This window comes from Heptranchias perlo, chromosome 41, assembly GCF_035084215.1.
Source record: "Heptranchias perlo isolate sHepPer1 chromosome 41, sHepPer1.hap1, whole genome shotgun sequence".
Lineage (NCBI taxonomy): Eukaryota > Metazoa > Chordata > Chondrichthyes > Hexanchiformes > Hexanchidae > Heptranchias > Heptranchias perlo.
In genome coordinates this window covers 11427632-11443131 of record NC_090365.1, presented here as the reverse complement: position 1 = coordinate 11443131, position 15500 = coordinate 11427632, and the positions used below count along the sequence as shown (strand labels likewise).

At 45.9% G+C, this 15500-nt stretch overlaps 1 protein-coding gene across 1 annotated transcript in view; it reads right to left on the bottom strand.

Annotated features, from left to right (window-relative positions):
• LOC137305873 (rho GTPase-activating protein 11A-like) overlaps positions 1 to 15500 on the bottom strand; it is a 54057-nt gene that overhangs the window by 31222 nt on the left and 7335 nt on the right. Inside the window, exons 3-5 of the mRNA XM_067974809.1 lie at positions 11159 to 11255; positions 3049 to 3120; positions 177 to 433 (exon numbers count right to left, since the gene is read on the bottom strand). Of these exons, the coding sequence (XP_067830910.1) occupies positions 177 to 433; positions 3049 to 3120; positions 11159 to 11255 (426 nt within the window). The remainder of the gene's footprint in view (positions 1 to 176; positions 434 to 3048; positions 3121 to 11158; positions 11256 to 15500) is intronic.

Sequence of the window (15500 nt, the reverse complement as noted above, 5' to 3'; positions counted from 1 at the left end):
TAGTTCTAGTTTCACCCATCCTTGGGAACATCCTTACCGCATCCACCCGATCAAGCCCCTTCACAATCTTATATGTTTCAATAAGATCGCCTCTCATTCTTCTGAACTCCAATGAGTAGAGTCCCAATCTACTCAACCTCTCCTCATATGTCCACCCCAAACAAAGGGTCTCCTACCTGGTAGCAACCGTCTGGAGGAAGGTCAGGAAGTAGTTCATCGTGGCTGCGTTGATCCTGGGCATCAGGCAGGTCAACAGGACCGTGGCAGCCCCGCGCTCACCCTCTGCCTGCAGCTGCTGGGCCTGGCACAGGGGGCCCCGAAACTCCGCCGGAACGATGGGCTCGGGCAGCTCTCGAAAGAACTGCTTCAGTAACCCGGCAACATCGGAGGCGGAAGTGAATTCGACAGAGCAGTCTCCTTGCTGCAGCTTCGCCTGGGCAGAGAGAGGTAACAATTAAGGAGCAAGCTCTCCGCCTCGGAAATCAACTGGAGTACACATTTCACCTTCACTTGTGGTTTTTTTTTAAAAGTAGAGCACAAGCCTTTGAAAAGATCAATTAGTCAATCAAACTCGATACCGCAAGGAGTAAATGAGGCAAATCGCATAGATGCATTTAAGGGGAAGCTAGATAAACGCATGAGAGTGAAAGGAATAGAAGGATATGCTGATAGGCTGAGATGAAGTAGGGTTGGAGGAGGCTCATGTGGAGCATAAACACCAACATGGACCCCGTTGGGCCGAATGGCCTGCTTCTGTGCTGTACATTCTATATAATTCTACGATACCAAAAGCAACAACTTGCATTTATATAGCGCCTTTAACACAGATATCCCATGATGCTTCATCGAGGTGCAGCCAGACAAACATGGGCGCTGAGCCAAAGAAGGCGATATTAGCAGGGTGACCAAAAAAGTACCCAGGAGAGTCCTAAAGGAGGAGAGGGAGGTGGAGAGGGAATTGCGGAGTGTAGGGCCCAGAGTCAGAAGGTTGTGGGTTCAAACCCCATTCCAGAGGCTCGAGCACAAAATCTAGGCTGACAATACTGAGGGAGTGCTGCAGTGTCGGAGGTGCCATCTTTCGGAGGAGACATTTGAATTCCGGTGATTAAAACATCTTTTTGACAGACCGATGGAAGGGAGGAAAGAGAAAAAGAACTTGCATTTAAATAGCATTTTTCACAACCTCAGGATGTCCCAAAGCGCTTTACAGCAAATGAAGTACTTTTGTGGTGCAGTCACTATTGTGATGTAGGAAACACGGTGGCCAATTTGCACACAGCAAGATCCCACAATCTGTTTTTAGTGGTATTGGTAGAGGGATAAACGTTGGCTAGGTCATTCTTCAAATAGTGCCACAAGATCTTTTATGTCCACCTGAGAGGGCAGATGGGCCTTGGTTTAATGTCTCAACTGAAAGACTCTCAGTCCTGCATTGAAATGTCAGCCTCGATGATGTGCTCAAGTCTCTGGAGTGGGGCTTAAAGCCATGACCATCTGACTCAGAGGCGAGAGGGCTACCAGAGCCAAGACTGACACCATTACAGTAAGACATGCAACTTAAGGTGACAGCACCAGAATGATCGACCTTGGATGCTGCATGTCTGGTGCTGCATTGGTGCTGTCAGTTTAAATAAAGTTGCACATCTTATCGTAACGGAGTCAGTCTTGGCTCAGCGGTAGCACTCTCGCCTCAGAGTCAGAAACTGCAGCTCATCCAAAGTACTGTCGCCCCTATCCAATGTCCTGCTCACTTATCATTCATGTCCTTATTGACCCATATTGGGTCCCATTCTGCCTCCAATTTAAAATTCTCATCCTGGTGTTTAAATCCCTTCATGGCCTCGTTCCTCCTGATCTCCAATCTCCTTCAACCCCACCCCCCCCCCAACAAACTCTCCATTCCTTCGACCCCAGCATCTAGTCCATCAACCAATCAGGACAGGTAGATAGGGTGGTTAAAAAGGCATAGGGGATACTTTCCTTTATTAGCCGAGGCAGAGAATATAAGAGCAGGGAGGTTATGCTAAAACATTGGTTAGGCCACAGCTTGAATACTGTGTACAGTTCTGGTCATCACATTACAGGAAAGATGTGATTACACTAGAGAGGGTACAGAGGAGATTTACGAGGATGTTGCCAGGACTGGAGAATTTGAGCTATGAGGAAAGATTGGATAGGCTGGGGTTGTTCTCTTTGGAACAGAGGAGGCTGAGCGGTGATTTAATTGAGGTGTACAAAATTATGAGGGGCCTAGATAGAGTGGATAGGAAGGACCTAGTCCCCTTAGCAGAGAGGTCAATAACCAGTGGGCATAGATTTAAAGTAATTGGTAGAAGGATTAGAGGGGAGCTGAGGAGAAATTTTTTCATCCAGAGGGTGGTGGGGGTCTGGAACTCACTGCCTGAAAGGGTGGTAGAGGCAGAAACCCTCAACTCATTTAAAAAGTACTTGGATGTGCACTTGAAGTGCCGTAATCTACAGGGCTACGGACCAAGTGCTGGAAAGCGGGATTAAGCTGGAAAGCTCTTTTTCGGCCGGCACGGACACGATGGGCCGAATAGCCTCCTTCTGTGCCGTAACTTTCTATAATTCTAAACCATCCCTTCGCCCCACCATTGGCGGCCGTGGCTTCGGTTGTCAAGGCCCCAAGCTCTGACGTTCCCTCCCTCCCTCAAGACCCTCTTCAAAACCCACCTTGCTGAGCAAGCTTTTGACCACCCCGCCTAATATCTCTGTGGCTCGGCTTCCACTTTTGTCTGATTACACCTCTGTGAAGGACCTTGGGTCGTTTTCTATACTAGGAGGCACCACACAAATGCAAGTTGTTGTTGAGTGGGATATCGCCCATCATTAAGGTGGATAATCAAAGTTCCATTAGGACTCCTGGTTTGCGTACGGTAATAAACAGAGACAATATCGGACGGAGGCATGAGTTAACAGGACTGGTAAGAATAGCGGTCACGTCGATGCAAAGGAGTCTTGTAAAATGTAAAAACAAAACATTCCACATATCTTCAGCCAACACAATGGATGGAACACAAATTGTACCCTCTCGTAACTGTTGGTGACACTGCACGAATATGATTTTATCGTCTCTATGTTTCTTTGAAAGGAAATAGACTTTGGAAAATGGATGTTGCAATTTCTCGTTAGGACTCAGACACTTTCTCAAGATATGTGCGTACTTCCTGTTGTGGCGTCCGGTTAAGACATCACTTCCTTCCCCTCTGTACACAGGGCTCTTGTTAAACTCTTTCCCCAAAACTCCTTTGCAACTTCTAAATTAAGCAGGGGGGGGTGGGAAAGATGGAGGAAACAAAGCTGAAGGGTTGGTGGGAGAATGGGGAGTAAAGTCACGGCCTCATGAATTTCAGTTTCCGCCTGCCCATGTTCTCCAGCTCCCTCAGCCATGAAAGTACAAGTAGTTTCAGATAATCTAATGGTTAACCCAATGATGAAGTTCTCAATGTAAAGAATTTCAAAACACATTCCCGGTCACTATATTGCACCAACCCTTTTCCAATCAGTTATACGCAATTCCAATGGGTCAAACCCCCTTCCCATCACTCCCCATGTACAAATCTAATGCAACAAACCAATTCACCTCCACTGTATAAAATTCCAGTGGATCAAATCTCTTCCCATTCACTCCCATTGTATAGAATCACTGCAAACAAAATCTGCAGATCGAGCATAAAATTAATCCAGGCTGACACTCCAGTGCAGTACTGAGGGAGTGCTGCACTGTCAGAGGTGCCGTCTTTCGGATGAGACGATAAACTGAGGTCCCGTCTACCCGCTCAGGTGGAGAGTTTCTGAAGAAGAGGAGCAGGGGAGTTCTCCCCAGTGTCCTGGCCAATATTTATCCCTCGACCAACACCTAAAAACAGATTAACTGGTTATCATATTGCTGTTTGCGGGATCTTGCTGTGCGCAGATTGGCTGCCGCGTTCCCTACATTACAACAGTGACTGCACTTCAAAAGTACTTAATTGACTGTAAAGCAACTTTGGGATGTCCTGAGGTGGTGAAAGGCACTACAGAAATGCAAGTCTTTCTTTTCTTTCAAACAAACTGCTTATGACTCACTCTCGTTATCTGAGAACGCTACAGGTCAAGACACAAGAGCCGAGAAATCACTGGCACCAATATTAATGGACAAGCACTTAAGGTGTTCGGGTAACAATCACTATTTTAACACAGGCATTAACCCGTTTATTTGCAATGTCATACGAAGGAGCTGAGCATCTACCTACGGACGTCACCAATCATTCCTGAGCAAAGATGCTGCCTAAATATTTACTTCTTTAGTTCCTGCCCTGCTTCAGTTGGGGAGAGCAGCACATTGGAAGAGATCGCCTCAGCTGGAGGATATGGCCATGTTGCGTGTTGTGGTTTTGTTCTGGTTGACGGGGAGACAATTTGCCGACTCGTCTGGGGGTCCACGCCATTGAGTGCTGGCCAGTTACATACCACAGATGGTTGTCTCCTTGATCCCAGCAACCATTCTGTTCCATAGACTGTCTTCATTCCTACAACTCACAATCCCATTGCTAATAAAGTGTTGATATGAGCTCTTTTTTTTTTGTTGAAGGGGTTTAATCCCCAACTGCTTCAGCTAAGGCCGGACGAGGAGGTAGGTCGGTTACTAAAGCTTTCAAGCAGACTGTGGGCCTCCATTTTTACAGATATTTTGTTTTTAACTCCGGGGGGCCGGGATTCCTAGGCCTTCTGCTTCACGCCACGTGAGAGGAGGGGAAAAGGCCCAATACAGCAGGCCCACTGCTCGTGGGCCAGGAGGAGCAGGAATGCTTCCCCCAGGCCCAAAAAGCCTACCTGCAGTGACCCCCCTCCCCCAACTATCTCCGACCACTACCACCACCCCTCCCACATCCCCAGATCTCCGACCATGTCGGGCGGGAAACAGAGAGAAAAAGATAAAAGACCTCCTTCCGGGTTTCCCATCAGGAATCCGCGCCCCCAACCCTGTCGTCTTCCCGGCTGCAAGTAAAAATTTAGGCCGTAGTCTCACTCAAGACTTGTTAACGTTCTGGCTGTGTCCTATATAACAGGGCGAGTAAATGGAGGAGTTAAGAAACAGATCAACCATAATCTAACTGAATGGCGGAACAGGGTCGAAGACCTAAATCTGGAAATTTATCCCCTAAAAAGAGGTTGAGGCTGGAGGTCAACTGAAAATTTCAAAATGGAGATTGATGGATTTTCGTTAGGCCAGGGTATTATGGGTTATGGAACCAAGGTGGGTAGATGGAGTTAAGATACAAGTCAGCCATTATTTAATTGAATGGCGGAACAGGCCTGAATAGTCTACTCCAATTCCTATGTGATCACAATCCAACTTATGCACTCTGTTTGTATCTGCATCATCGAGCACCGTAAGAAGCTGCAGTATGTCCCTCCTCCCTGAAAACTTCTTGTACCAGCATTGTTCGTGAAGTCTTCAGATTTTTCATCTGTTCCTCGGGCTTTGGAGAACATTGAGGTGTCCACCTCTAGCTATCTACACAGTGCCTGGTTCCCTTTGGCGATCAAGTCTCCAACTACCTCAGGCCTCATTCAAAATTGCGATTTGCTACTGGGGGACATGGGAAAGGCGACGAGGTTGTGCTCTACTTGTTATTAAGGCGTCTACAGCAGGAGCTTCAGACAGAGTCCATAAAAAATTCACCAGGCCCCAGTACCAAAGAGGCACTAGGTTGGCTGACAGTAAGGGCCAGTCTGATAAAGAAAGAAAAAGATTTGCATTTGAAGTGTAGTCATTGTTGTAATGTAGGAAACACGGCAGCCAATTTGCGCACAGCAAGATCCCAACAAATTGCATTGTGATAACGACCAGATAATCTGTTTTTAGTGATGTCAGTTGAGGGATAAATATCGGCCAGGACACCAGGGCGAACTCCCCTGCTCCTCTTCGAAAAAGTGGCCGCGAGACCTTTCACGTCCACCTGAGAGGGCAGACGAGGCCTCTGTTTAATGTCTCATCCGAAAGACGGCAGTCCGACAGTGCAGCACTCCCTCAGTATTGCACTGGGAGTGTCAGCCTAGATTTTGTCCTCAAGTCTCTGAAGTGGGACTTGAACCCGCAACCTTTGGACTCGGACTCCATAATTTGACAGCAAAGTTTCAACTACAATGCAGCTTCCCCACCCCCCCAAAGGATAAGCAGAAGGACCAAAAGGCAAATCCAGATAACCCCAACCCATGCAAATTTTGCACTGTGGAAATCAATCTGCGAAGCAAAGTAAGAACAAGAGATGCCTTTGACTGTCGTCAGACAAGAACACCAGAGAATGTGAAAAGGCCCCCATCGTCCATCCAGCCTCCTCCCTCGAATAACCCCTGCACAATTCAGACAGCCTCAGACTCCCCCTACGGACTTAATCTTCGGAAAGAGGCCAATAACACCAGCAGTCTGCCAACAGATTGATACGTCTAGACTACATTAAAGGTTTTGCATATCATCTGCACTTCCTCGCCGTGAGCACTGCCAAGGATGGTCGGTTACTACGTATTGAAAAGTTGAGAGATACGTTACAGGCATGACTGTCTTGCAAGGCTCTGTGTCACACTTTTTAAAAAAAAAATAAAGTCAACCGTTCGCATCTAATTGGTCTCAAACTGAGCTTTAAAGCAGTCAGCCTGCAATTTACCTCAGGATGTGCCCATTTGGAGCTATTCGATCTTATTGCAATAAAGGGACACAGCCCACGTTATCGGCGGAATAATACATCGCTCACTAATTGGATGTCACATTCACCTACATAACAACAGTAACTACACATCAAAAAAGTAATTCATTGGCTGTAAAGTGCTTTAAGACATCATGAGGACATGAAAAACGCTGTAAAAATAAACGTTTATTCTTTATGCTTGTGCTTCTCCATCACAAATACCGCCTACTTCCACCTCCGTAATATTGCCTGTCTCCGCCCCTGCCTCAGCTCATCTGCCTCATCCATGCTTTTGTTACCTCCAGACTCGACTATTCCAATGATCTTCTGGCCGGCCTCCCATCTTCCACCCTCCGTAAAATTGAGCTCATCCAAAACTCTGCTGCCCGTAACCTAACTCTCACCATGACCCGTTTACCCATCACCCACTGTGCTCGCTGACCTACATCTGCTCCCGGTCCGGCAACGCCTCGATTTTAAATCATCCCATGACCTCGCCCCTCCCTATTTCTGTAACCTCCTCCAACCCTACAAACCTCAGAGATATCTGCGTTCCTCCAACTCTGACCTCTTGGCCATCCCCCACCTCCTTCATCCCATCATTGGCGGCCGTGCCTTCAGCTGCCTAGGCTCTAAGCTTTGGAATTCCCTCCCTAAACCTCTCCGCTTCTCTCTCCTCCTTTAAAGATGCTCCTTAAAGCCTACTTCTTTGACCAAGTGTTTTGAAAGTTGTTATCGTTGCTTAACATCGCATAGCGCACCTATCTTTATAAAATAGCAGAAATTCAGATTTACCATAATCAGCACCACAGGAAATCTGTTATGTTTAACAAATTAATGAAGAAATTCCTTTTATCCAAGGCTGAAACATTCATCGATTGCTGGCTAAACTTCCTGAAACTGAGCTGACCAAAATTTAACAGCAGCCACCAGATGGTGGTCTCATACAATTTGTAGAAACGCCCAGCACAGATCCTGTGTTTTAAAAACTCCTCCTCTATACAAGTTACCTCATTAAAGCTGACTTTTCCGAGCTCGGGAATGCAGGAAACCTTTTACACAATTTTTGGTACGATTTATCCGGCTCCACCCCCTTCACTGTCTTTCTTCTTCAATAAATAGAAATAGGCCCTAGTTAGATGTGAGGTACCAGGCCGAACTTGTCCAATGTCATAGATCAAAGGTCAGAGAACAAAAGGTCACCCATTTGGAGCCGCGTGTGTCACAGCATAATGCTACTTGTTTTTGTGTGAAATTGGAACAGAAATATTGTAATACTGAAAGATATTTATTGAAATGAGGAGACGCCTAATTTGGAAATGTCTTCTGTTCAGGCTATGGAGACATTGCTCTGTTACTGTAACACTTATTATGGTTGCCTGTTACTGAGTTACATGGTTTTGAGCATACAGCTGGATTTGAGCATGGAGCTGCTTTGTCTCTGTGCCATCTACTTTGTACAATTATGTAAATGTATACGCACAATCATGTTGAGAAACTGAGGTGACGGGTTAAGGCCCAAAGTGGTTCTAACTGGGTCAAGTGGGCATTCAGCAAATTAATCAGGATGATCCAATTCAAATCAGGTTTGTAAATGAGCGTTGAGTTTTTCTTTTCAAGCTGCCTTTGTACGAACCCACTGTCCATTCTCTCACTTGCATTTCTCTTCAATTATTGTGCCAGAGCATCTAATGGCGTCTGCCGTTAGCTAGTCTTGCCCTCGCACTGTTGGCTTTTAACATTTTTTGCGTGGTAAGTCGCTGAAAGTGGGAGCTGATAACGTCGCAGCGAGGGAGACGGGCGTCTGGGACCTGAGTGAACGGGGCAAGCAACTGGGTATCTCCTTAACCAATCGGATTGAAGGATTGTGAAATTAACAGCGCAAGGACTGAGAAGGAAGTGTAAATTAGAGTGGGTGAATTTAATGTCAAATCAGGTGCAGAAAGAGAAATAAAGAGAGGGAAAGTAAGATCGGATTAAGAGGGAGAGAAAAAGGACAGAAAGGAAAAGTAAAAAAAAAACCTCCACACTTGTAATAATTAATTTTCAGTGCCAGGGAGTTTGACTGGCAGTAATTAACACTTGGCACGTCATGAAATGGGAACTTAGACTTGACGTAACTTTCTGTGGCGAGTTTAGTCCATATCTACCGCGCAAATACAGCAACTTCACGCCGTTCAAAGCATTTCAATAGCGAGGCAGACAGCGAGATGCCATTTTCGCGGAGCTAATGGCAAAGCAACTCAGAGAGCAACTTTTGGATATTTGAGTCTAACGGTGCATCTGCCCCTCGCCTGAAGTTGCTGCACCATTTGCGCATTAATAACAGGGAGTGCCATTATCCTCACTGTTATTTTGACAGCAAAATCTGGCCTATTGTCCTCTTAGGGACAGCGAAAGCGCTCAATAAAACTTGTCCCTGTGTGTGTATGTGATGCACGACCAGTAAAATGGTGACGGTTAAAAGCCTGTACAGAGGAGGAGATGGTTTCCAGGGCCTAAAAGCTCTGCTCAGATCAATTCTTCAATCCTTTTTATTTCCCACTTAAATGTAGGACTTTCAAAAATCTCACTGTGCTACAGGGCCTTGAGCTTTCAGGCTCGTTATTCCTCTGAATCTATACAGAGACTTAGGCAAAACATTCACTTTAGCCGTGACCGTTCAAATCCCTCCACGGCCTCGCCCCCTCCCCTATCTCTGTAACCGCCTCCAGCTCGACAACCCTCCGAGATCTCTGCACTCCTCCAATTCTGGCCTCCTGTGCATCCCCGATTTTCATCGCTCCACCATTGGCGGCCGTGCCTTCAGCCACCTAGGACTAAAGCTCTGGAATTCCCTCCCTAAACCTCTCTGTCTCTCTACCTCTCTCTCCTCCTTTAAGACGCTCCTTAAAACTTACCTCTTTGACCAAGCTTTTGGTCACCTGCCCTAATGTGTCTCGGTGTCAAATTTTGTCTGATAATCACACCTGTGAAGCGCCTTGGGATGTTTTACTACGTTAAAGGCGCTATATAAATGCAATTGTTGTTGCTGTTTAATGGAGGAGATGAACTTCACTCAGTTCTCTACTGCTTCTACATCTCTCAGCTACACATTACTCAGATTCATTTCTCCTAATCAAGTGAGGCCTCAATTACTTCTACTTCACTTTTTTTCTCTTGTCCTCATCTCCCTGCTCTTTTTCTTTTATTGGGTTCTGGTCTCCTGATTATAGGAGTAGTGGAAACATGAGGAGAGCCAGTTGTCAGGCGAGCTCCTTGCGTTTATACATAGAGGTTACAACACGGAAACAGGCCATTCGGCCCAACCAGTCCACGTCGCCGTTTACCCTCCACCCGAGCAAATAGTTCTAATCACATTTAACCGCCCTGGTCCCATATTCCTTCAGCCTCTTATCCTTCAACCACCTCTCCAAATCTAATCTTGAACGTTAACATAGTTTCTGCCTCAACCACTAACCCTGGAAATGAATTCCACAACCTCAACTCTCTGGGTGAAGAAGTTTCTCCTGTTCTCTGCTCCAAATCTCTTACATTTAATCTTGTATCTATGGCCCCTCTTTCTTGACTCCTCAACTACTGGAAACAATCTGCTTCTATATACCTTGGTCCCCTCATTTCAAAGGTTTAAACACTCCCACTATCTCGCACTGTAATCTGTAGTGTTCTTATGAAAAAAGACCAATTTTTCAGATCTTTCTTTGCATTTCCTCATTCCAGGCAGCATCCTAGTGAATCTGTGCTGTACCCTCTCTAAAACCTCAATACCCTTCCTCTAGTGTGGAGCCCGATACTGCATATAGATCTCTAACTGGGGAGTCCAGAACCAGGGGTCACAGTCTCAGGATACGGGGTATGCCATTTCGAACAGAGATGAGGAGAAATTTCTTCACTCAGAGGGCAGTGAACCTGTGGAATTTTCTACCACAGAAGGCAGTGGAGGCCAGGTCATTAGATGTGTTCAAGAAGGAGATATAGATATATTTCTTAATGCAAAAGGGATCAAGGGATATTGGGAAAAAGCGGGAATAGGGTACTGAGTTAGACGATCAGCCATGATCATTTTGAATGGCGGAGCAGGCCCGAAGGGCCGAATGGCCTACTCTTGCTCCTATTTTCTATGTCTTGAGGATTTATATAGGCTCATCATTACCTAGGTGATGGGCCAAGGCCCAATGGGGCAAGACAAAGTCAAGACTGAAAAGAATAGGAACGAAAATGAGGTCGATGAATAAGGAACAGTTAGGGGACATTCCTTACTGAATCAACACAGCTGCAATTTCCACAAGGAATCACCGATGGATTTTTCACCTCTTTCTACACCAAGGTCACGAAGATCAATTATAGAATCCTGCCAGAGCCTGTAAGTCAAACCTACATTTGGGCTCAAGTGCCACACTGGGCAGTGCCTCGGGCCGCACATCAATACAGGAGCTCTTCTCCGTACACTAAGCCCAGGGATGTACCTTCAGATTCCTCATCCGAAACGCAGAGCCAGATTTTCGAAAGATTCCCTCGGTCTGGAGATGCTGATTGAGAAAGCTGCAGGCCTCCACCAGAAACCTGCCAGGAAAAGTGGATTCATTTACAAAGAAAAAAAGCCGCCAATATAAAAAAAGTAGAATTCATGCAAAAAAGACAGACTTGATTAGAAATATCATCGTATTGCAGTGAAACCTGTATAAACGGACACTCCCAAAAAAAAGACACTTGCAAACAAAAAATGGGCAATTATTGAGAGACCCAAATAACTTACATGGTAAAATGGCCAAGAGGCACTGAAACCACGGACACTCGCAGATTACAAACTAGGGACTGCCTTCAACGCATCAAGCTTAAAAACACGGGATACGCAGCCTGTTGCAAAGCTGCTGCATCTGGAACTTTCGGGACCCCTTGCAGCTTGCTTCCATTCTGCCCCCAAATTTTCGGGTGGTCACCAGAGGCCGGTCAGCGCAAGGTGGCAGCGGGTTGTGTGAAAGAAGCGGCTTTCGTGGAATGGGGAGCTCTTTACCCAGCGTGCACAGCGGCAGAGAAACCCCTCGGTCCCCGGGACCAAGCGCTCCCACGGATAGACCAGTTTCTCTGCCGCTATGGATGTTGGGTAAAGAACTCTCCATTCTACTGAAAATTTTTTTAAAAAGCAGTAGACACAATGACCATTTCGAAAATATGAACATCTGCAAAAAAAAGGCAGCTGATGCCAGTCCTTAAGGTATCTGTGATTTACAGGTTTCACTGTACGTCTTTGCAAAATGCCTCAATGCACTTCACATGCAATTAATTACTTTTACATGCAGTGCCTGTTATATAGGCAAACACGGCAGCTGATCGGCACACTGCACAGCAAGATGCTACAAAGAGATAATGAGGTAAACGAGCAGCCGTTTGTTTGGTGCTGTTGGTTGAGAGTTGGATGTTGGCCAGAATTCCCTGCTCTTCTTCAAATAACAGCATGGGATCTTTAACATCCATTTGAATCACAAACAGGCAGACAGCACTGTTCCGACTTCCAGAGGTTTCACAGGATATGTATCTCCGTTCAGTACTAAAGACAATTTCTGTAAGTGAGTGCTCGCTCCCTATGAACCAGAGTGCGCTTTTATTAAGAACATTAATGCAGCATCACCCAAAAGCTTTGTCACTACAATTTGCTCACTTGAACTGACACAGATCCTCTCATAGTCTCTTAACCTTTCGATATAAAGTGGGCAGCACTCTTGCCTCTTTAGTCAGAAGGTCGTGAGTTCAAGTCCCACTCCAGAGACTCGAGCGCATAATCCAGGCTGACACTCCCAGCGCAGTACCGAGGGAGCGCTGCACTGTCGGAGGTGCCGTCTTTCGGATGAGACGTTAAACCGAGGCCCCGTCTGCCCTCTCAGGTGGACGTAAACATTAATAGGAGAATGCCGTTCAGCCCCTCGAACCTGTTCCGCCATTCAATCATGGCTGATCTGTACGACAATCCGTCAGTTTCATGGCCGCTTTTCTCCGATACCAGCGTTTATAAAAAAATTGATGCCAGTGTTTTATTTCCAGATTTATTTTAACTGAATTGAAATTCTCAAACTGCCACGAGGGAATTTGAAATTGCGTTCTCTGGATTATTACTTGAAGTTAACAGATCCCATTGCACTATTTATCCCCAGTTTCCTGGGCACTATATATCCCTCAATTCATCCCGAAAAAAAACGATCTGGTCATTTATCCCATTGCTGTTTGTGGGAGCTTCCCGCGAACAAATCGCATTACAGGTTCTATATAAATGCAAGTTCTTTCTTCAACTCAGGCTATAAGCTATTAATCAGGTTTACATTAAAAGTTGCAACGGAATAGTAGCTGAAAGCCAATACAGCAGATTTCACTAGATTACAAAACTTTTAACATACACTTCTTACCTAATAGAAAAAATGAAAGATACGAGCATCGCACAGGAGCATCAGTGCAGATTAACTGCTCCAGCATTAAAAGCTTGAACCCATGACCTTCAACAATATACTAAATGAGCCAAACTTAAGTCTAATAGGATCTCCAAAAAATAAATAAAAAACAGACCAGGAAGGTTGGAGGTTTGATTGCACCTAGGCACAATGAACAGCCTCAACGTCCCTCGCTCAGGGAAAGGCAGCAGAAAAAAGTTACCACGGTTCCTGCTCCTTATCCATTGACATCAGGTGAGGGTAGAATCTGGCTTAACCGTAATGCTCCCTACATTTAAACAGCCGACCAGCACTCTGTCTGGTCGCGCACATAACAAACGACAACTTGAGGGCGATGTTAGAACACGTGGAGCTGTGCCCAGTACAAGTCGGTGCCTCCAAGTAAGCAAAACAGAAAAAAGTCAGGGGAAAATTATAATATGTTCCCTCCTCAGGTTACATGGGTTAGTCAATATTACTAGGAAGCTACATTTTGCTCATATGCCCTCAGGACTGGTACGTTATTGTTCCTTCCAATTAGTTACCAGCAAGATTTGGCAATATGAAAATAAGTTCAATATCCCACCAACTTTACTTGAGGAACATTATCTGGATTATAATAAACTCACCTTCAGTGGCCTCTGTGAAAACAGTACAGTCTCACACCATCAGGGACACCTTTAAATGGAGGAATCTCTCACCACCAGGGACCCCTTTAAATGGCAGAATCTGATACCGTCAGGGACCCCTTTAAATGGCAGAATCTGACACCGTCAGGGACCCCTTTAAATGGCAGAATCTGACACCGTCAGGGACCCCTTTAAATGGCAGAATCTGACACCGTCAGGGACCCCTTTAAATGGCAGAATCTGACACCGTCAGGGACCCCTTTAAATGGCAGAATCTGACACCGTCAGGGACCCCTTTAAATGGCAGAATCTGACACCGTCAGGGACCCCTTTAAATGGCAGAATCTGACACCGTCAGGGACCCCTTTAAATGGCAGAATCTCATACCATCAGAGACCCCTTTAAATGGCAGAATCTCACACCGTCAGGGACCCCTTTAAATGGCAGAATCTGACACCATCAGGGACCCCTTTAAATGGCAGAATCTCACACCATCAGGGACCCCTTTAAATGGCAGAATCTCTCACCATCAGGGACCCCTTTAAATGGCAGAATTTCACACCATCAGGGATTCCCCCCACAGCTTCTAAAAGATCAAACAATCTCAAATATCTCTCTAATTTGTTTCACTATTTCTGTACGAGAGTTACTGATCCTCTCAGAGATCGTGTGTGATTGATCACATACAGTCCAAATGTCACAATGGCTGAAACACTCGCGGCTGTGCATGTTTCTATACTGACGATTGTGCAGCTTCTCCACACACTGTCGTGCTCAGTCACATCAAGGCAACTTTCCCCAAATGAGCTCATGAATGACACACAGTGTTTAAATATAACCACCACCTGCCCAGGGCAACTAGGGATGGGCAATAAATGTGATCTTGCCAGAGTCACCCACATTCCAGGAACAAATAAAAAAAAATTCCACGGGGAATAAATGCAAAAGAAGTAGATTAATGAAACAAAGAACAAGGAACCTGCATTTATATAGTGCCTTTAACGTAGTAAAATACACTTCATAGGAGTGTTATCAGACAAAATTTGACACCGAGCCAAAGAAGGAGACATTAGGACAGGTGACCAAGAGCTTGGTCAAAGAGGTAGGTTTTAAGAGAGTCTTAAAGGAGGAGAGAGAGAGAGAGAGAGAGAGAGAGAGAGAGAGAGAGAATTCCAGAGCTTTGGGCCGAGACAGAAGGCACAGCTGCCATTGATGGGACGAAAGTAGTGGGGGACGTGCAAGAGGCCAGAATTGGAGGAACGCAGAGTTCTCGAAGGGTTGGAGGAGGTTGTAAGGAGAGGTGAGGCCATGGAGGGATCTGAACACGAGGATGAGAATCTTAAAATCGAGTTGTTGGTGGAAGAGGGTTGACAATATTGGTGGTTGCGGGCAGCAGAGTTTTGAACAAGCTTAAGTTTATGGCGAGTGGAAGATGGGAGGCCAGTGAGGACAGCATTGGAGTTTGGAGGTAACAAAAGCATGGATGAAGGTTTCAGCAGACGGGCTGAGGCGGAGGCGGAGACGGGCAATACATTTCGGAGGTGGAAGTAGGCGGTCTGTTCGATGGATAGGACATGGGGTCGGAAGCTCAGCTCAGGGTCAAATAGGATGCCGAGGTTGCGAACAGTGTGGTTCAGACTAAGATGGTGGCCAGGGAGGGGGATGGAATCTGTGGCTAGGGAACAGGGTTTGTGGTGGGGGGGCAAAGACAATGGCTTTGGTCTTCCCGATGTTTAATTGGAAGAAATTTCTGCTCCTGC